This window comes from Aphis gossypii, chromosome 1, assembly GCF_020184175.1.
Source record: "Aphis gossypii isolate Hap1 chromosome 1, ASM2018417v2, whole genome shotgun sequence".
Classification (NCBI taxonomy): Eukaryota; Metazoa; Arthropoda; class Insecta; order Hemiptera; family Aphididae; genus Aphis; species Aphis gossypii.
Window position 1 is genome coordinate 20052088 of NC_065530.1, and position 22758 is coordinate 20074845.

At 29.0% G+C, this 22758-nt stretch overlaps 1 protein-coding gene across 3 annotated transcripts in view; it reads left to right on the plus strand.

Annotated features, from left to right (window-relative positions):
• Window positions 1–22758, plus strand: part of LOC114126242 (serine-rich adhesin for platelets) — a 238023-nt gene that overhangs the window by 158815 nt on the left and 56450 nt on the right. For all 3 annotated transcript variants that reach the window (XM_050198246.1, XM_050198249.1, XM_050198248.1), the window contains exons 6-7: window positions 7269–7387; window positions 12628–13192. In XM_050198246.1, the coding sequence (XP_050054203.1) occupies window positions 7269–7387; window positions 12628–13192 (684 nt within the window). The remainder of the gene's footprint in view (window positions 1–7268; window positions 7388–12627; window positions 13193–22758) is intronic.

Here is a 22758-nt window from a genome sequence, read left to right on the forward strand (position 1 = left end):
CTGTGATTTTCTAACGGGTTATAATAATATCATCACGACATTTAACATTACGAAATTATTTATAAGTATTGAGTCTTTCTATAATCACCAATAATATATTCGAATACCCATTAACATAATCCTATTAAGTACACTATAATATGTTATGTTTATACAAACATAGGATTCACTAATGGTTCCTGATCGTATATGTATCTCGAATTACAATAGTTTGTCACCGCGTACATATTATACAATTAATATACTAATTACTTATGATTTCTGTGGTAACTATTATAGATAATATGAATATTTTAATAATTCATAACTAATGTGGCAATTTATTTATATTTTTGGTATTCTATAATATATTGGTTATTACTTATTATAAAACGCATTCGTTTAATTTCTTTGTTTTATGGATTGATTTTTTGTTTATACTCTGTAAGCACCTACTAAAACTCCTTTAAATTATATATTAATTTTATAATTAAACTTGAAACAAAAAAAAAATTAAATTTCCTTTTCTGGTATCAATGCCGACCGTTAATAGGGACGTAACCCTCTTTCCTCCCACCACTAACTGCTGATTTCCAGTCAATACTTTAGCATGAAAAACGACGGTTTTAAAACGTTTCCCTGGCGACGGCAAATCCTCTTTGTGGTGAAAAAATTAAAATACTGAAATCTCTTTTTCAATTTATTTTTTTTTTTTACTCAATCGAAAAATTATATATTTTTCCGATTGTAAAATAAATATTATATTACGTCAGAAAACTAATTTTTCAAAGTATACACAAAAATCCATAAATATAATATAATTACAAAGAAAAATATAACTTAACACTTTATGCATCTTTACTGTATTTTATTAATGCAATACATTTATTATTATTATTATTTTTAGTACTTATAGTTCAAACAATAATTTCTAAAAGACAACAATGTATATACTATCCAGAGAACCAAAAATTAATTCTTAATTATTGCTATTGTACTTCTTGTTATTTTATCAGAGCTTTTAATCAATATTATTTTATTAATTTTTGATAAATTTTAAATTATAACTAAATACGGTTTTAGGAGTTAGTTATTAAAAATTATAATTTCTTAGTCCATTCAATATATTATTATGTTGGGGAAATATAATATTTGTTCACTAAACATTATTTACATTTATTCAGTAGAAAATTAATTTTTTCGTAATTCAATAAAAGATAGATAAATTCTATAAATCCGTTAAATGTATTTTCTATATTACACCAATTTATTTTTTTTTAAATCTAGCTATAACTTTTTATGTGTTATTTAATAAATGGCATAAAATAAACATTCACTTTAACAAGTGTAGATAAATTAAAGTTATCTGTATCTGACCTTAAAAATTATAATACGCTATAAATATATACAATAAATTAACATGACCTCATTCTTTTTAATATAAAATACGAACTTATATGTGTACGTATTTATGTGTGTCTGCACACGATTATATATATTTTAAGAAACACAAAAGACTTCGAATTTCGATAATCGTGTCTTTTGGAGTGAATGGTAAAATTGAAAACTACATACGTATAAAGGCCATTAAAAATATTGCTTCGCAAACAGCCGACTTTTTTTTTTTTTTTGAGAACAACCGACAAACGTAAAAGTGTTTGCGCAAGTCATACATAGATGTTTGAAGTAATGATATATTCATGACGTGTTTAAAATATTTGGCACGTGAGATTGAGAGAAGCTACCGAAAAACTATCAATCATAAAAAAAAGTACCAGTATACATAGACTATAGTCGGAATTGAATGTTGCTGGTATACGAAAGCGGGTAGAAGAAGTATATAGTCAATCGCCAAGAATGAAAAACGTTTAACGCCCCGAGAAGTTTCACCGGATAATATATTGTTTCGTACTTATATATATATATTATATATTATGCGTTCTTATTTTATGCACATATGCATTGCAAAGATTTCAATTCAAAACGATATTATTTTCCAAAAGCACCATTTCCAATTTGACGTCGTCAGTGCGAAAACGATTTATCCGACGACCATAATATTATAATAATATTAAACTTTGGAAAATAATAATGCTCTACCACGCGTAAACTACGCCGAAACGACATCCATCGTAATGAACACGAGTAATTCATTAGATCACATCGTCGGCAAACTGGGCGAAATATTAACGACGATGATGATGATCGACATAATATTTTTTATTAAATCATTCTTATATTGGCATTCGTTAATGTTTTTTTCACCTCCGCTCTTATACAGACGGCCAATCAACTGTTGATTTCTATACATATATAAACATATCTGTGACCCTCTTAAGTTTGCATAAAATATTTATACTTCTTCAACAAGTTTCTAGTAGTATGGACAGTATGGTCTACACGGAATCGAATAAAATAATCATAGTACATATACATTTATATAATATTATAAAATACGATTTCAAAGAATGATATAAAATAATTATAAATTACGTTAACTGTTTGCGATGAAATAATAAAAGGAAAAAACACATAAACACGAAAAATCCATTCCATTGAAGTCATACAATAATAATATTACATAATATAACGATCGTTAAATCAAATATTGAGAAGTGTCAAGAAGAAAAAAAACAAAATTATTAATTCTCGTTCATGGAGCATATTACAATATTATATGTATTATGCAGTACTCACCCGCCAGAATTCCGAGTAGACCGTTTTGAATTAATCAACGTGTATGCAAAACAAATTAAGGTAATACAAATTTCTATTGTCGGCGATAAATAATAGTTTATTATTTGTTTAAGCACTTACAACACAAATATTATGTATACAACTATTGCTACTAGTATAAATATATATACAGTATCATTTTGAACCCTTTACTCTACCGTATAATAATAATAATAATAATAATGATAAAAACAATATGTATATTCTCGTTACAATGTATGTTCACCCACGTAAATCATGTTAGTTTAACATCAGTTACATAAAATAATTTCCCAGACTAAAAATGCGCTGAGAAATTTTCACGATGAAGACTCGAAACGGAATTGTTTAATAATCTGCTACAATTCATTCATCTAAATGAACGTGCCATGGACACCAGATGGCTATTTTTGGACGCAACGGAAACTTCACGCACAATTATTCAGTACCAGCGATGAGTATTTGCATAAAAGATAAAAACGGACGAGAAACCAAAAGACTAAATAATTTATTGTAGCCTTTTGGAATAGTCCAATATTTATAAAATAGATATCACGGGATGTTATGATAATAATTGCTATAAATCAACTTGGACTACAATCTGTTCAGTTGGATCAATTTAACTTACTATGAAAAAAAAAGTCGTAAACCATTTTCGTTTTCGATATACAAAATACCCAAAATACCAGAATAATAAAACACTAAACTAGTACGTAGGTAGTTTTATTTACATAAACACATTTATTTCATCTATTCTGCCCGATGATTTTCTTAGTCATCATAATTTTCAACGATTTCGATACTCTATATAATATCCCATTTACACTACACCGAATATATAATACGATATTACCATTTTTCTCTTTGGTTTAGTATTGATTTGTATCAATTTTATTATTATTTAAATACCTTTATAAGTTATTGACATTTGAACAACCGTTATTCAATGATTTACTTTCATTTATCATCAACTATTTAAATTCAAAGCCAGATTCACGTTTGACTTATACGCAGTTCATTCGTTCATTTAAAATAACTAAATCTTTGTTGAATTTTGGTTTAAATTATTCACGTTTTTTTTATTATTATTATTATTATTATTATATTAAAATTATTAAAATATATTTAAAAAAAAAGTTTATTTTTTTTATAGATAATACACTCAATTTCTCGGCATATAAATGTAGTAAAGTAACATAAGTAGTATTATTCATATAATAATAATTTATCAAAGGTAAACCTTTGGTAGTTTTCTTATAACTTTCGAACAGTTATCATCAAAAAGGCCATGCATGGCAAACATAAAATAATAATCTTTACCAATATTACCTACATGATATCAATGATAAACGTTTAACAATGATTCGTAAAATAAATATCAAATAGTAACACTATTTTCTCCAAAGCAAAGGTCTGATAACGAGTAGGAGGTTAACGAAGACATCGGGAACATTTGCATTTTATAACATCAAAGAGAGTTTGCTGATATAAATAAATAACGGGGTGTACCGCACTCGCACACACGCACACTATGTTTTAATATCGCTGCCGGCTAAAGTTTTAAAAGTTATGCGTTTCATTAAATTTGACTGTGGACCGACCGCCGGCTGCTGTTTACAACCCCTCGGAATCAAAATGAAGCCACCACATCGCTTCGTTCTCCGAAGTTAAAAAATAATAATAATAATCGTAATAATAATAATAATAAGCCACTTCAAAAAGAGCTACCGCAACCTAACATTATAATCATAATCATAATAATAATAAACCTTAGTGCAATATCTACCATGGCCTTCTTACTACTATATACTCACTGTTCTACCCATTCACCTACCGAAGCACCTGAGTAGAATATTATAATACGTTTCTATCGTTTTTTTTTTTTTTTTATCGAAGAGAAACTGCATTCACTTCAAGAGGATTTTACAAAAAACCAACAACGTTATGTGAAGTACTCTACATGTAAATCGTATTTCCTTCACTAATGAGCTAAAAGAAAAGCTAAATTTTCTCATTTTCCTTGGATAACATTCATTGTACATTAAAGAGACAAAAAGAGCTTTATTTTTAAAGAGTCGATATTTGGATTCTCAAATATGAATTTTTAAATGTCGAATACTGAAACATTGATTTTTGCTTACATTTATTTCAAAATAAAAGTTTCACTTTTTTATTATAACTATTAACTTTACTATAGGTTGTATATACATATAATTAAATCAAAATAAATGTGTATATATTATGTAATTTACTAACTCTGCTATTTAATATTAAGAACGGTTTATGTATTCTTACCATGGTATACCAGGATTACTACTAAATATATTTTTATAGTGAAGCGACTGTAAGCCCCAAGTTAGAAAATATATCAAAGATTTCTTTGAATAAACATGTTAACAGTATTAAAATTAAAATCATTCCAAACTTATAAATTGCACACGAAAAAGAATTTAAAATAAAAAAGCATTTTTTATTAAAATAATAATTCGTATGGGGTTGGTCAAATACTCATATTGTTTAATAATCGAATTCGACCAATTTTCAAGTTTATTGTTCCTGTAATATAAACTGTGTGGTACGTATTATATTAAACGCAATACCTAGTGAGAATATTATGGTATTTGCAAAAGCAAGATTAAAGAGAAAAACGGGTAACCGACAGCAGCTAAATGGGATAAGGCAAAGGAGATGATGAAAAGTAACCCAACATTTGGGTCTAAGTGCAATGAGAGTAGAAACATTTCTACAGAACACCTTTAATGGACGTTTGTAAAGTCCTATAAATTGAGGAAGAGTTATAAATCAGCGGGCTAAGGTAGTGCAATTTATTCCAACGTGACTTGAAATCTTAGGACAATAATCCTTACGATTTTAAACGGTTAATTTCCAAATGTACATTCAATTCATTCCATGTGCAGAAGTTAGTAGTTCCAAATAATTTTAATAGGTTTTTTCTCAGTTCGTTACAATTTATGTATACAAATTGCAAATAATAAGTAAAATCTCATTCCCCTCACCCCTATTATCCAACCACCTAAAAGACAGTAGTTCACTTTCTTTTTTGTTCAACTTCTATATTTTTTTTATTTTTTAACGAGTGCTCGTTAAAATTCTTCAAGAAGACATTAAGATCGTTGATTAACGAGCGTTTTATAATAATAAATTGGCGGGGGCTAGCAATTGCAAGTTTTTGTTCTGTTCAATCGTAAATGCTGCAGCAACATGAATTTATAATTAATTAATCTCGTTAAGATAACGTTTGAAGTGGACAAAAGACAAATACGAATTATCGGATCTCCCAACCAATCTTTTTTTATATTATTATTATTTATTTCAAATACTGTGAAATAGATAAGGATAATGTTTTAATTGGCAATACCGATACCTAGTTAAAATTAATGTTACAATAAAAAATAAAAAATAATGTTCCCAATATCATTTTGTATTGTATCATAGTGTATTACTCAAACGAATACATTAGCGTAATATGTTCTGTGCAAATGTATTTAACCATTTGTTTTACATTGGGACAATGTTAATGGAGTTTCGAAGTTGAATTGCATTGGTGCACATATATATGCTGTATTCAGTATAGTATTTATAATATGTCAATAACATGTATTAAATGTTTGTTTATCACATGTACAAGAGATCCATAAAATATTTGACAAAGTTTACAAAACTGTACAAACAAGTACAAAATGAAATCTATTCTAATCAAAAACGTTACCAACAAACGTCATTACACATGCCAATAACCTGCCGAAAACTTCAAAACTATTTCGTAATAACTAAGAAGTATCCACAAATATATTTTGTCACTGAAATAATATAGTATATTATTTTTAAATAAAATATATAGGTAGTTGTATGTTATACATATTATACGAGTAGTAGCAACAATAAATATAGCAATGCAATTTTAATTTACCAGTTAACATAATTAATTATTTTCTAGAAATCGATCTGGGAATATCTCTGGAGAAAATATTAAGTTTGACACTGGTATTTCAAAATACATATCAAAAGTATTTAGAAATAAATGCACTAACTTTAGACGACAGCTAAATGCTTTAGACTTAAGTCCAACAAGTAATAATATATATTTTTAAAGTGCATGTTGTATATACTCTGGGTGTGACAGATTATAATCTCAAAAGTAACACGTGTCATTCACGAACAATTTAAAGTCTTCAGAATCAATAAAAATACATAAGATAGGTACGGTAGCTTGTTCAAAATAAATACATAATTTTTTTTTAGTTTTTTTTAATAATAATGATAATAACCTAACCAGACAATACAATGTTTAAACATTTTGAAAAAAAATTCATTCCATTATTTTACAACCTACCTACTACCCTCCTCCACACACAAATACTAAACGCGCAATGATCTTCCTTATACATGAATTATCGTTACGCGTTGGTCACATAATACAATATTGTAACAATGGTGTTATAATAATAACAATCATAGCGGTGAAAATTAATGAAAAGTACTCAAGAAAAACTATTCCATTATGACGATTGTATTAAGTATTAATAAAATCATTAAAAACTCGTGTGTTTCAGACCTGCGGGAAAGTGTTTGGGAACGCGTCTGCACTGGCCAAACACAAGTTGACACATAGCGACGAAAGGAAGTACGTGTGCAACGTTTGCAGCAAAGCTTTCAAAAGACAAGACCACTTGTAAGTGTAGAAAAATAAACTATCTATATTCTATACATACTAAAATAGAAGATTGTAAAATACAACTTACATCAACATATACATACATATGTGTAGCGTTGGAACCATCGAACCATCCTGTTATTCTAAGTGCGCCAGAAAAATATTAACTTTTTCGTGTATTTTATTTTTTTATGTTTTATATTATATATATATTTCTTTTTTTTCATACCACTATACACATACACACTCGATCATAATTTCATCCGTCTCGGTTGATATTTTCAAATTATACCGTATTTACATAGATATATTTTTATTTATTTATTTATTATTTATTTTTTTAAACCTCCGAGAATGGTCGTAGCCTAACAATAATTTATGTTCACATAGGACCTTTTTTTTCATATTTATTGTGACCTTTTCTCCACTTCCCTCTACCTCTCACCCCTGTCATGACCACCACTACTACCGCACCAACTACCCTCACTGACTCACCAACCAACAGCGTCCAGCATCATCCCATTACCTCTACCGCCGAACTAGCCCCCGGCAACGGCAACCGCTATGGTCCCGCTCACGCTCATGCAGTGAGTGACTGTTGCACACTATATCCCCTTAGCCGGAGCACCCGACTTACGTACATCGACAAGTATCGGTTTTCATTACGTCGGGAAATTGAAAACGCAACCCCGCCTGGGATAAGTATAACCACATCGACATTATTGCCTAAGTACCTATGCGCGTGCATGATATATTATTACGTAAATGATATTTTTCCCGACCCCTCCCCTCTACAAACACATACACACATTCATGACCTAACCACGATGCAAGCTGTTCAAAACATCTACATATTATTATACCGTTCATAAGTTTAATGTCAGTGCCAATAATAATAACATAAAAGTATTTATTGGAAAATAAATTCGCGAAAGAAACCCGAGACTCGTAGTGGTTTTTTCGTATATTTGAAAATGTATTCCGGTCACATATATTACGGCAGTGTCGTCGTCGTCATCGTCGATGTCTAGGAAAATGGGCCTGCGCATTACCTTCCAACACCCAAAGGCTATTATGTTATATACCTATGCACGTGAAAAATCCAATGGCTGACAACTCAACTCCCCCTCCCCATCTCCACCGAGTGGATAAATCGGTGATTCGAGAAAATTTCGTCATATGTAATAATATATACATACATAAACAGTCTAGTTTTCAGTTATGGTACGTGCAAAGTTTTCCAAGTAGGGGAAAATTAAAAACGGACAAAGACTACCACGCCCTCACACAAGCGCCCACGCACGTATCGTTCAGGTATATATTATACGCATTTTTATCACGCTCCTCTCGGCTGTCCGTTTGATGGAGTAAATATACCGTACGTAACCTTTAAACATCCAAATGCCAACTATAGAAAACGTCAATTCAACAATGTTTCTCTTATTTCAAAATAAAATCCTTTGGCATTTGCTCTCCATCCGTTCACCCGCGTGACCTGTGGTTGTTATGCATTCGTAATGTAGGTCAGACAAGGACGAACAGAATTCATTTAAATTTAACTAAAACATGTATAGTTTTTGTTTTCGTTTCAAAAATATGATGTCAATTGTCAACATCAAATTCACCTTAAAATTAAAATGTGTTAAAATAATTATTAATAAGCAATGTTCCTCGAAAATAAACTCCGATAAAACCAGGACTATTTCTCATTAAAAATAGACTATCTACTTAATAAATGGGCATTATAATTAAAATTAAAATATATTCTAGTTGTGCGCATCTTTATAAACTGTTGTTTTAGCAAGATAATTTATTGTGTTTAATGTTTATACTACATACCTATTTTGGTATAAATAAACGCAGTTAATAACAAAATAATTTCAAACTCGTTAAAAAGATCCGATATTCTATATCAAAAGTTAAACAGTCTAATATATTAATTATTTAACTATTTTAATTAAACACACATATTTTATAAATAGTTTAAGATATGTTCATATAGGTATTTCATATTTAGTTTAGAATACATTACTCTAAACTTAAGCATTTAATATTATGTTAACATTTATTAAATCTTTCATAAACTTAAGAAATGTGTATTTATGATGAACCTTACAACATAGCGCAATCATAATTGTATAGTTATTCAAGTTTTGTGTAATTAAAGTTTAGAATATTATTTATGTATTTTTCAAAATTTAGTTTTGAAAGTTCTGTTTAAATAAATAACAAAAGAATCATCATTATACAGTTTATGACGATACAAAATTAAAATAGCACCACACAATTATTAAAATTAATTAATTTAATTTTTATAAATGGAAAAAATATTAATTTTAAAGTATAATATATTTTTATACAATAATATTGTAATTCCGAAAACAATAGATTTTTAGTTAAATAACAAAATCTCTGTATAGTGTAAAATAGTAATGAATATTGATTTTATATGGGCCAGCAACATCAGTACCGTTATAACTATATTACGTATAATGGAATTATGCTTAAAAAATACCTTACTTTAAATAATAAATTATCATTTATAGTATAAATGTTGTTTATGTACTGCTATTATTATGTTTAATATTTAAAGAGTTATAGCAAGTTATTTATTTATATATTATATATATATTTCAATATTTTAATGTATATGATTAAAAATTTATACATAGAATAAAGATTGATATTATTGATTGACATTGATTTTGTAGTACTAAGTTCTATGACACAGTAAATATAAATTCATTTGAAATACTTATGCCCCAAATCCATTTGAGAGGAAAAATAATATTGTCACAGGGGACCGCTTATATTTCATGTATTTTAAACCAACTCGCAAAATATGTATCACGAAATTGGCCATCGCCGTCAGTAAAGCGGGCGGCGACGGAAATAACAATTTCGTCCCCTCTAACTCGATAATATTTTAAACGAACCCTATCGTCAGAACCAGGAATCCCCGGAGGACGACCTTCTTACCTGCCGTCCGAGATAAATGATAGCTAAAATTGGTTTCTCAATAGCCAAGATGATCGGCCGACGGGGATAGACTCACAAGCCTTTCGGATGGTCTCCGATCCCGATACCGATTTATATCCCCATAACCCAATCGATTGTCAATGATTTAGTTTTCGGTATGTTGTTTTTCTTGCCGATAACGTGCAATGGAATAGGTTCGGCGCGCGATGGGGTGGAGGAGAAAAAAAAATAAAAGGAAGAAAACACTCAGCCAGGTATACGAGAGGGCGGATTCCCACACACACACACAAACACACTCGCGTGCATATACAATATATATATATATATATATATAGTATATACATACACACACATACTCACTCAGACACCGGGTTAGGTCGTATATCAGCCGAAGGGAAACCGGAGCAATAATTTCGGCGCTGTAATACAGCTATAAATCTATTAACGCCACGCCTCCCGTCCCTCGAACCTCTCTCTCACTCCCACACACACACACACACATATACATACAACTTCCACCAGAACCCTGCACCGCTCCGCCATTAGTGTTCCAGTATAGAAAACGACGAGAGAACTTTATCCGGATTGTTCTTTGAACAATAGTCGTTAGCATTTCCGACCGTGCTCGTGTTTCGGCGATTCTATAATAATACGCCAAATCCTACTGTTTCATTTCCGACATTATATTATCACGGTGAAAAAAAAAAAAAGTACAGCGTATAAAATTCTAGTGCTTAGTGCGTAGTATATTCGTATACATCTATATACGGCCACGGGAAACGTGTACAATGAGAAGGAAATAAAACAATTACTTCAGTACGCTGTAGTAGGGTGCAAACGTGGTGTAAATAAATGTTTTGAATGAACGGACATTTTTCTACTACATCGTAAAAATTAATTGAAAAACAAAAATAAAAATGTAATAATTAATGCCCCTGATTATTCATAGACCGTGGATAACGTAACGGTATGATGATAATATGGCCATAGGTTTACGTTACCGCACAACAGGCTTATTTTACGTATATATACACATAGGTAATAATATATTAATATATTATATACTTTTATCGTCCGAACAAACGGTAATAGTATTGTTATAAAACGTCCACCACAAAAAGGGTCTTCTGCATTTTGGCGTTTATTACTATGTTATCTTACCGTTTATTTCCGTAAGGCTATCAAATCCGTTTTAATTAGTTTACTTCACAACGTTTCCCGTCGACAATGGCCTCGCGGTCCCACAGGAACAAAAATATATTGCTCAAAGCGTTTTTTTCTCTACGTTGTCGGATGGTGGATAAGAAAATACTACAGAAAAATAGAAGATGTTTTTAGTGCCGTTAATCATTATTATTCAACTGGCGTACGCCATTTACACATTTCCAATTCATACCTATTAGTTATCGTGTATATTGAGAATAGGGTCAAGGTCGGTGGATAAGAGAAGGGAAGTAATTGTAGCATCACAATTCACAACGGGTGAGTGACAGAAAAAATATACAGTAAAATTATATTAACGTCCAAACGTGTCACCGGACGACGGATGATCCAACTGATGGTGCCTCTTAAAGGTCGCACATAATGGAAAGTTCGAGATAATTTCGTAAAAAAATTAATTAGTAGTATTATTTTTTAAAACTATTATCATCTATGCGGGGTGTTTTTTTTTTGTTATATGTTATCGTGAATCAGTTAATGTCTTTTCCAAATAATTTTTACACAGTTTCAGTATTACACTTGCTCTTACTCCTATAAGGTGAAATCGAAAAGTGCACCTGAACGCAATACCAACGTCTTCCGAATCCACCAGTCATAGACGCAATCCGAATAATTTTTATTTTTTAGGGCGGTTGGAATAATTTTCGCATTTTTTCTTAATGAATCCATATGAAACACTCACTACTATAAACGTGTATTTTTTTAAGTGGTTTATAACAAATGCCGAAATTATTATTTATACATGACCTGAAAATTAATCAACAATATTTTATTTTAATAAATTTTTGCATATTCTTAATATTATTTAAGTAGGATAAATAGGGCTTTTTGCTTATAGCCAAACTCTAAAAACGGCCTCGCCTCACTGCCTACCCACACACCCCTTATGTCCTCTACACTCTCCTCGCGCGACAAAGTAGTCGCGCCTAGTCGTGCCTACGCCAGGCACGTCGGTATCAGTGATACCAATACGATAGGCAATATATTATATTATGTAAAAACTAAGAACCGCTCTCGTGTACATGATGATGGTGACGATGATGTGCGTGCCCTGACAGGAACGGACACATGCTGACACATCGGCACAAAAAGCCGTTCGAGTGCAAGGCCAACGGATGCGGAAAGTCGTACTGCGACGCGCGGTCACTGCGCCGGCACACGGAGAACCATCACCACCACCGGCCGTCGTCCAACCAGGGTTCGCCGCCCGCGTCGCCGTCCTCGTCCACCAGTTCCGGTTGCATACAGTACGCGCCCGCGCCAATGCCGTCGCCGCCCGGCACTTCCGCGGCCGCCACGTCCACCACGGTGGCCGCCGGCGCGCCGTCGTCGTCGTCCGCGTCGGCCTCGTCGTCGTCGTCGTCGGCGTCCGCTTCCGCGTCGTCCACGTCCACCACGTCCGCGTCCTTGTCCACCGCCGCGGCGTTCGGCTCCATGTCGTCCATTTCGGTGTCGGCCTCGTCGGCGTCGTCACCGTCCACGACGACGTCGTCCGCCGCGTCCCACCAACAGCAACAGTCACACGACGCGACGCCCAGTCAGCTGCAAAAGCTACTCAGCGCCGAACCGCTGTCGTCGACCAACAGCGGCGGCGGCGGCGGCGGAGGAGCACTTTCGTCAAAGGTAAGAAGGGATTTTAGTGAACATAACACCTAATAATATATTGATTACGATTTGATTTTCCGATACCGAATAAATGCACGATATAGGCAGTGTTGAGAAGTGTTGAATTTATCTTGAGTTACGAGTTACTATTATAATATAACACAGCTACTTTTTAAAACGATTTGATGGCAATTTAATCGCGTTTTATTGTAACTAAATTATACGCGATTTCGGTTATTCATTACCTTATTATTATTATTATTTTAATACATTTTACGAACCAATTGATCATGCATATAAATACAGTGGAACCTCAATAACGCGAACTAGTTAGGGTGGAAAAAAATTCGAGTCATCCAAGTTTCACTGTACATCATATAAATATGATTTTCTGACAGTACCTAAAATGTTTATAATATCTATTTGATAAAAACATTATTTTCAATAAGTAGTAATTATTGTTTTCAGGAATATATTTAAAAAATAAAGGATAAAAAATCACACAACCATTGTCTTCTTTGGTTCGCAAATAAACCTTTTATATTGTTGATTGTCATTAGGTACTTAGTTAATTTAGTGATAAAAGAATAATTCTTAAGCTCCATTAAAATTGTTTAATACTATAAAGTAATGTACTTAATAAAATAAAGTACAGTGAGAATATTTTTGAAAGATAATACGTAATGTAATTTAATTACCAAAAAATGTAACTTACTCAACACTGACTATTATATTGATGATGCAACTCTCAGAGGTGCTTAGTTAGTGCTATCAAGTCATAAATGTAAAAATATATAATTCTAATTAACTGGTGTACATGTGTACCCGGTCCGACAGTGTTTTTGATACCTATAAAAGTGATCATTGAACAAATAAATGTCGATCAGGCTGCATAAAGTATGATTACATTACCGCCGATAAACACCTTATTGCAGCACAGAATATACTTTATAGTTATGATTATTATTATTATTTTAATACATTTTACGAACCAATTGATCATGCATATAAATACAGTGGAACCTCAAGAGTTATCCAAGTTTCACGGTACATCATATAAATATGATTTTCTGGCAGTACCTAAAATGTTTATGATATCTATTTGATAAAATCATTATTTTCAATAAGTAGTAACTATTGTTTCAGGAATATATTTAAAAAATAAAGGATAAAAAATCGTCCAACCGTTGTCTTCTTTGGTTCGCAAATAAACCTTTTATATTGTTGATTGTCATTACTTAGTTAATTTAGTGATAAAAGAATAATTCTTAAGCTCCATTAAAATTTTTTAATACTATAAAGTAATGTACTTAATAAAATAAAGTACAGTGAGAATATTTTTGAAAGATAATACGTAATGTAATTTAATTACCAAAAAAATGTAACTTACTCAACACTGACTATTATATTGATGATGCAACTCTCAGAGGTGCTTAGTGCTATCAAGTCATAAATGTAAAAATATATAATTCTAATTAACTGGTGTACATGTGTACCCGGTCCGACAGTGTTTTTGGTACCTATAAAAGTGATCATTGAACAAATAAATGTCGATCAGGCTGCATAAAGTATGATTACATTACCGCCGATAAACACCTTATTGCAGCACAGAATATACTTTATAGTTATGATTATTATTATTATTATTATCGTTGGTACGTGTTTTTAAATAACTACCATTTTAATAATTATTTTAATTTTTCAATACCATGATTAATGATTATGTGTTTGTAAAAATACTTTCGACAAGCAATTATTATTATTATTATTATTATTATTATGACACAACCAAATGTATTCGTTAAACAAAAGGTATAAATACCAAAACACGAAATAACTAATAAGTGTTAGAAATATTTCAATTGTTCGATTCACCGGTGTTTTTTGGCATAGAAAATATATGTTTTGTCTATGCTGACATTTTCATTAGCACGTACCTAGTGTGATTTAATTAGATAAGCTTGATTAAGTGCGTTATGCAAATTATTCATTACTATAACAACGATATGGTAATAGCTATAGCATAACTGCATTTCGAATTGATAGAATTATTAAACCTTCAGTATTCTAACACGTTTCATTAAAATTACATATTATACAAGGCGCTATCTTATCGGAAAATTATAATAATAATTTGCTTGATATGTATTTTTTTTTCATTCATAACATGAATAACAATCAGATCATATTGTTTTCTATCAACATTTACTAAATAAATTATAATCTTTATACAACATTCATACATAATATTAAATTTTAGGCTCATATTAAATGGAATTATCTACTAAATAATATACAATTAACATACGTAGTTTAAACAAAATAATTCGATCTCTTTTCATTAAAAACTTTCCTACCTATTTGAATAAAATTAGTTAAAAAGGTTAATACACAACAAATATTAAATAATGTTTATAAATTATTATTATTTTTTTTTTTACTATTGTTATTGATCATAATAACATTATGTAAACTTTATATACAAGCTATTATGTGTGGATATTTAATTTGATATGCTGTAAACACTAACTTATTTATATAAAATATAAACAGATTAAAATATCTTTGATAACTATGAAACGTGTAATAATAGACATTTTTATTTTACCTCCAAATATATTTACATCGAATATAATACATCAATAGTAAACTTTTCAATAATGTTTCTCGAAAATAAATGAAATTCGATTGCAGAGAAATGGAAAAGTGATATCAAAACGTGCATTGAGTATTATTTAATCAGCTATCATAGGTCCAAGTTTTTCATTTTATTATAAGAACATTTTACAAATTATTTTATTTTTTAGTGTTCTGTTGTATCATATCGTATAAGCAAAATATCATAAATCTTCTAATTTAATTGTACCTGAAAATATACTGCAAATTGAACGTAATTTTTATATTTCCTCAAAATTATATACTGAAGTGAAAAATTGAAAAATAACAAAAGTTAAAAATGTAATATAATAAAAATATTGTGTATTTGTAAATTAAAATGTATTTTTAAATGTTATGAAATTCATAAAATCAATTATTGATGCACTTTAATAAAATTTATTGTTGTGAAAATAAAAATAAATACATGTTTATATCTTCTACTGATACAATTCGAGACTTTACAAAGAGAAGAGAATAATTGCTGTAAATTTAACCTGTAAAAGAAGACTTTTGAGTGTTTATAGAATTCCGAAGATTGAACGAACAAAATGTTTATATCAAACCATGGATGAATAATTGAATACGAATAAATTTAAAGAAATAATTATAAAATCATTATAGAAACGTGAAAAAATGTTTTTAGAAAATGAAAATATAAATTTAGTGGGTATCCGAACTGTGATCGACAGTTTTGAACACAGAAATATGTCTCACGTGTACTGTATAAAATAAATTTAGAGACGGGGATTTGAAATAAGTCAAATACTCATTTACGCGTACCGAATTTATATTGAAAATTAGTGGTGCTTCTATACTACTTATTTGACCTTTTATATACACATACATATATATTATCTGCACATGAATAAAATACAGATGATAATATGTTGAAGATTCGTGTTAAAAACCTAAACGTCTCAGCCATGAAAAGAGGCCCATGTCGTAAATGTATGTAATATATCACGGGGATATTAATTACCTATTTACTAAATATAGATAGTAAAAAATCAAAGCAAAACATGCACTTTAAACTACCTACGTGTTATATACGTAAGTGTGAGAAAATGTTTTTTTCGTTCCGTACTACGACATGAACTAAAATCGTTTTAGATTAATTCGGGCGAAGTCTAATGCATATTATTTACCATAATAATATAGCCTAGGTATACTATACATACCATAATGATGTGTACATTTTTTTAAACAATTCGGTTATACCCGTGATTTTATCGATTAAAACAGTGTGTTGCAGCCTATTATTAAATATTGCCATGTGTTCATTGTTCCGTATCTCACTGTAATTTCAATCTTTAATGGTTTTCGCACCATTTATGAATGCGTCGCAAAATAATTATGTAAACTCTATATTTTTGTAATTTGAATTAGACCAGATTTTTTTTTTATTAAACATTAAATCGTCGTACAATAATATCTAAATGATTTTACTTCACTAAAATTTGATATTTTATTTTCAAATAACAAATCGACATTTTTACAAGAAACTCGCGTGTTCCTTTTTCTACAAAAAATATGAAACTATGTTTAAATTCTTCAAGATATTACAGATGTAATTAAATTAAAATATATTTTTCAAGACTTTCTCAAACACTTCATGCATATCATTATTTTTTAATTCACATAAAATTTAAGCTAGACATTTAATTGAAGCCATTTCTTTGGGTAACTAATAAATTTATGGTTAAGTAAGAATTGTATGACCTATTATTTTTCTTCATAAATGTCTGCTACAAATAAAAAACTAGCTCTTAAAAAAAAAACAAAAACCATCATTATCAATGAAAATGTATACATTTAATTAATTAATTAAATTTTGAGTGTTAACAATTTGACATAAGCTAGTATACAATAATAATTATTATACATGCATTATGCCTGGGTATTTTTTTTAATCAATATTGATTAAAAAAGGTTTTTTGCTTGAATATAATAATGTAATCTATAAAAAAAAAATTATACAACTTTAAAAATTTAACAGTTAAACAGTGTGTATTGAATTATAAAAATCAACACTCTATTTAAATGAGCTCATGTGTGACACTAGTGTTTTTATGGTGCGATGGTTTTTGCTGCAATAAATGAAGTATAATTCAATAATATTAACGAACTGGTATTGGGCATATCCTTTGCTACGATTTTGTGAGACAATGTAATAATGTAGAAATTTACTCCTCATAGAAATTCGATTATTTTTTTATCTTAAATAATACTGTGCCAACAAATGATGAAGCTTACTTAAAATTAATTTTTATTTTCCGTAAACCTACTGTAATTTATTCAGTATGATTTTTTTCATAGAAAGTATGAGAATATTTTTAATTTATAGAAAACAAGTAAAACTAATCAAAATCTATTTTTTAATTTTATTAATTTTTATAGTAATAATAACATCATAGTAAATAAATAATTTAATGTGAAAATAAAATTGTTTACAGAAGAAAAAATCAAAACTTTTATTATAGTATAAAATATTCTACATTTTAATCAAACTACTTGTATAATGCTAAAAAATCAAAGATTTTAACATATTATAATGATTAAAATTATTATCGTTTAAACCAAAAGATTTTTAATTTAATCGTTTATTTTAATTAGTAATCTGCAATACTATTTTTTTCCTGTGTATTTTTCCTCAACTATAAACTATAATTCGTAACTGGAAAATATTACAGATCTATAGAACTTGTTTTCTTATATCGCATATTAATATCATTCAAAATATCTGATCTCAAGATTGTTGTACAAATTAAAAAAAAATACATTTTATTTATTAAATAATGATAACAATTCATTTATAACATTTGAATGACAACGCCATTCTACTTAATATACTTCATAAGAATTATGTCTAAAGCGCAATATTGCTTTATTTTAAGAAAAAATCGTAGCTTAGATCTGAAAGTTAGGTGAATTGCCTACACCTGTCACACTTAAACCTGCTTCTGAAATCATCGGAGAATATAACATTATACACACTGATCACTATCACGAAACAGTGCACAATATAAAATTATAATATAAGTTATGATATTTCAATCTCTTTATAATATGAATAAAATATTGGCGTTTATACTAATTAATGTTCATAATTCGAATTTTAAATATCACGATTTTTTTTCTACTTACTGTTTGTATTTATCCCTTCATTTCTTGGCCGTTCTTTATAACTGCCTAATTATGATATCGTTTGAATTATTAATTTCCCATGAAAAGGAAACCTCTCTCTGACCTCTGTAGTATATTTATTTTTAATTTCCCGATATATTGGCAAAAAAACTTCATTTGAAGTGCATAAATTGTATTTATAAATACATAAGCGTTTTATAAGCTCATTTCCCAGAATGCTCGAACCGATTATTAATTTCAAAAGACCTTTGGAGTTTGAAAACAGAAATAAGATCGAAATAGGTACATAATACATAATATATATTATAAATACACAGACGATTTCACAGTCTCTGGAGCTTAGACTTCGTGCAGCTACTACCCATATAAAACGATAATAATAAACGAAGAGCTTTATAACAATATGTTTGCATATTTATATTTTCCCATACCAATTATTTCATCGAAACTCGATTGGTCGCAATAATATAATACTACACTCGTATCGGAATATTTATGGTTCGATAATTTAAGTACCATGCTCTATTTATAATGCCTGCTCAGTATTATGTCGTATTAAACACGCCGTTCGATTTTTATAGGGTCGTCCCTGTCTGTAGCTTGGGTAAAATAGAGTATATGTGTGTAAGCCCTAGCCGAAAAACATACCATTGGTATCAATACAACATTTTTGAGAATTTCGTTTAAAATATAAAAGAAAAAAGAAAATACTACAGGACTGATACACTAAATCTTGTTTCTTTATTTATTATTTTTTAATTTTTTTTTATGTACGTTGCGGCTAATCAGCCCATTTTCTAATTTTAAAAAAGCATGCATCAATATTTAACACGTAACTCGTACAAATTTGATCATCTAAAAATACGATTTGCATGATACTGATGATACTGTTCTAACAATTAAAACATAAAATCGATGACCTGGACCGTAGCGCGAAATATGTATCTTTTTTCATTTATGTTTTTGGATGACTTATGTACTAAAATTGTACATTAATAGCGACATTATTAACAAAACTTAAGACCATAGTCTATACATTTTTATTTAGAGTATTCTCATTTTATCATCAAGCCACAGATGATTATTTAAATAATATAAAAATGCATATTATAGTTGAGTCGTTTATATTTTTAACATAAGTATGAAAACATTTTATACATCATAATGTTTCTTGAATTTAAAATTCAAATGATTTATTTTGCTTTATATCAGAGTGTATTTAAAAATATATTTGTTCTAATACTATCTATGTAACATTTTTTAATTTGTTTATTATAAATTTATAATAGTACACAAAATATGAATACACATAATAGAGTGTATTATTAATACACAGTATACAGTAAACACATTATAATCTAATATTGTCTTAATTTATTAAAAAAATATATATAAATAACATATTATCGTCATATTTTTTAAGCTTCTTCAAATCAAGTTTTTAAGAACTCTCTCAGTATTTAATTATTTGTATAACGGGATAATCATCTGCTAAATTTTAATACTCTTCTCTTTTAATTAATTTAAACTACATTTAAAATAAAATATATTAATATTTATTGTATTCATTATAGTATAGTATTTTTATATAATCAACATTTAACGTTAATTCATTTTAAATATTTTTTTCCTTATCCAAAATATGAGGTAATTATTTAAATATCTTAACGTATTTGAATCTATAGTGACCAATTGAAGTGCATTAAAAATGTTCTTTAAATGGTTATATTTAACTTTAGTAAAATTATTATAATTTTATAATTTATTAATTTGAAAATAAAATATGCTCTTTCATATTTATTTTACTATAATAGCCATTTATGGTACACGTTTTAATTTAAATATATACATATATATATTATGTGTCGTGTTTTTAATTTTGGTTAAACGTAGTAATAATTATGAAGTTATTTTACTAAACATAAAAATTTAAATTATTACTTTTTTTATTATTATTATTATTAGAAATAAAGCTATTTTATTACTTTTATTTTTAATAAATAAATATTTTATAATAATACAGGTGTTTAAATTAAGTATGTTAAATTAATTTTAACAGAAATGTCATTTTTCTCCATCTTATTAAATTTACTATATGTTTGACTTCTTTCGTCCAAATTTCAAATATTAATTATTAACTTTTAATTAATTGAAATAAAAGAGCCAGAGTATATCAATTTTGATCATCACAAATGTGTTGATATTGTCTATAAACAGAAATATCAGTTTAATTAAAGAACATAATTAACTCTTTTGATCACAATCGAATATATTAAAAAATGATTTAAAACAAATTTGATAGTGTTACAAAGGTCTTCAATATTCTAAATCTACCGATAAAGAAACTTAAATTTCCTTATTCAGTTTTAAATACTAAATAATATTTTAATTATTTATTTGATAGTATCCTAGTTGAATAGTTTTTACTTAAAAGTATTTATTTGATCTGACACAGAATAACATACATAATAAGTTACTATACTAAATAATAATATATATAAATACTTGAATTGATCATTTAAACCCATACACGTATGTATATAACACATATAACATATTTCGAAATTAAATGTGCAGTATTTAAATTTTTTTATTATTATTATTGCATAGATGCTGTTTAAAACCAAATAAACACATTTCCCGAGTTATTAAACAGAAGTTCTTAAAACACAAAGCACAATATAAGTTTTACAAAATATTCTACCTTTAATCCTTTAATATTTTAAATTTAAACATTTAACGTTTTATGTACATATATTCTGTTAAGTGGGTACCTAATTGAACAGTTTCGCCAATGGTAAATTATTATAACGTGTAGTACTGTAGTTGTTTTTCGTATTTACACAAGTACTTGCAGTTTAAAATAGTTTGAATACAATAAGTAAAGAAATTAACATAATTTTATTATTATTATAATTGTGCAAAATTAATAACTTTATCCTTTAAATTAGTGCCACGCGTTCGTTAATGATATTGTGTCTATCATATTTTAACGGAAATAAAAAAAGAAAAAAACTGGAAGCCGGATGTCCTTAGATCGAAGTTTTAGCCAAAGTTGAGACGTGCACCACATAGACCTAAATCACCCGTCAGAAGCGTAACCGAGTGCCTCACCACAGCAGACGTGGCAATACGAGAGTAAAGGACGATGACACACGCACACTTTTTAGAGAGAGAATGAGAAAGAGAGATAGAGTGATAGGGTGATAGTCGAATGCCGAATAAAAATAATACGTTGAGAAACTTCCTCTGCTAATGTTCTTTTTCTCTTTTTGTCACACAGCTAATGGTTTTGTTTTTTTTTTTTTACGGACCCAGATACTAGAACCCTTGGTTTTTTATGCTCACGAGATCCATTTTACTCTTGGAAGTTTGCCCTATTTTCATTTCGATACGAGGTTGTTCTTGGTGTTTTCTTTTTCGTTTTTTATTCATGCGGGTAGTATTGACGTAAATAGAGAAAAACGGCGGTCAAATATACGGGTCTTAATGATCATTTTCGTTGATAAGAAGAGGGGTGTGTGCAATGTGTTATTTAACATATTATTATTTAAATCGGTCTTTTTTATACTCATCCCTATAACGATTTTGACGACTTTTTTAAATAAAAAAGCACTATTGATCCAATATAAACAGCGAAACATTCCAATCACATAATAACACACTTTTTCATTAATTTATACTGCACCGTCTACGTGTGCAGAGTTAACAGAATTATGATTACTAATTGTCCAAACATTTTATTATTTATAATAAACGTACTGTTTTTATTCTTCGACATA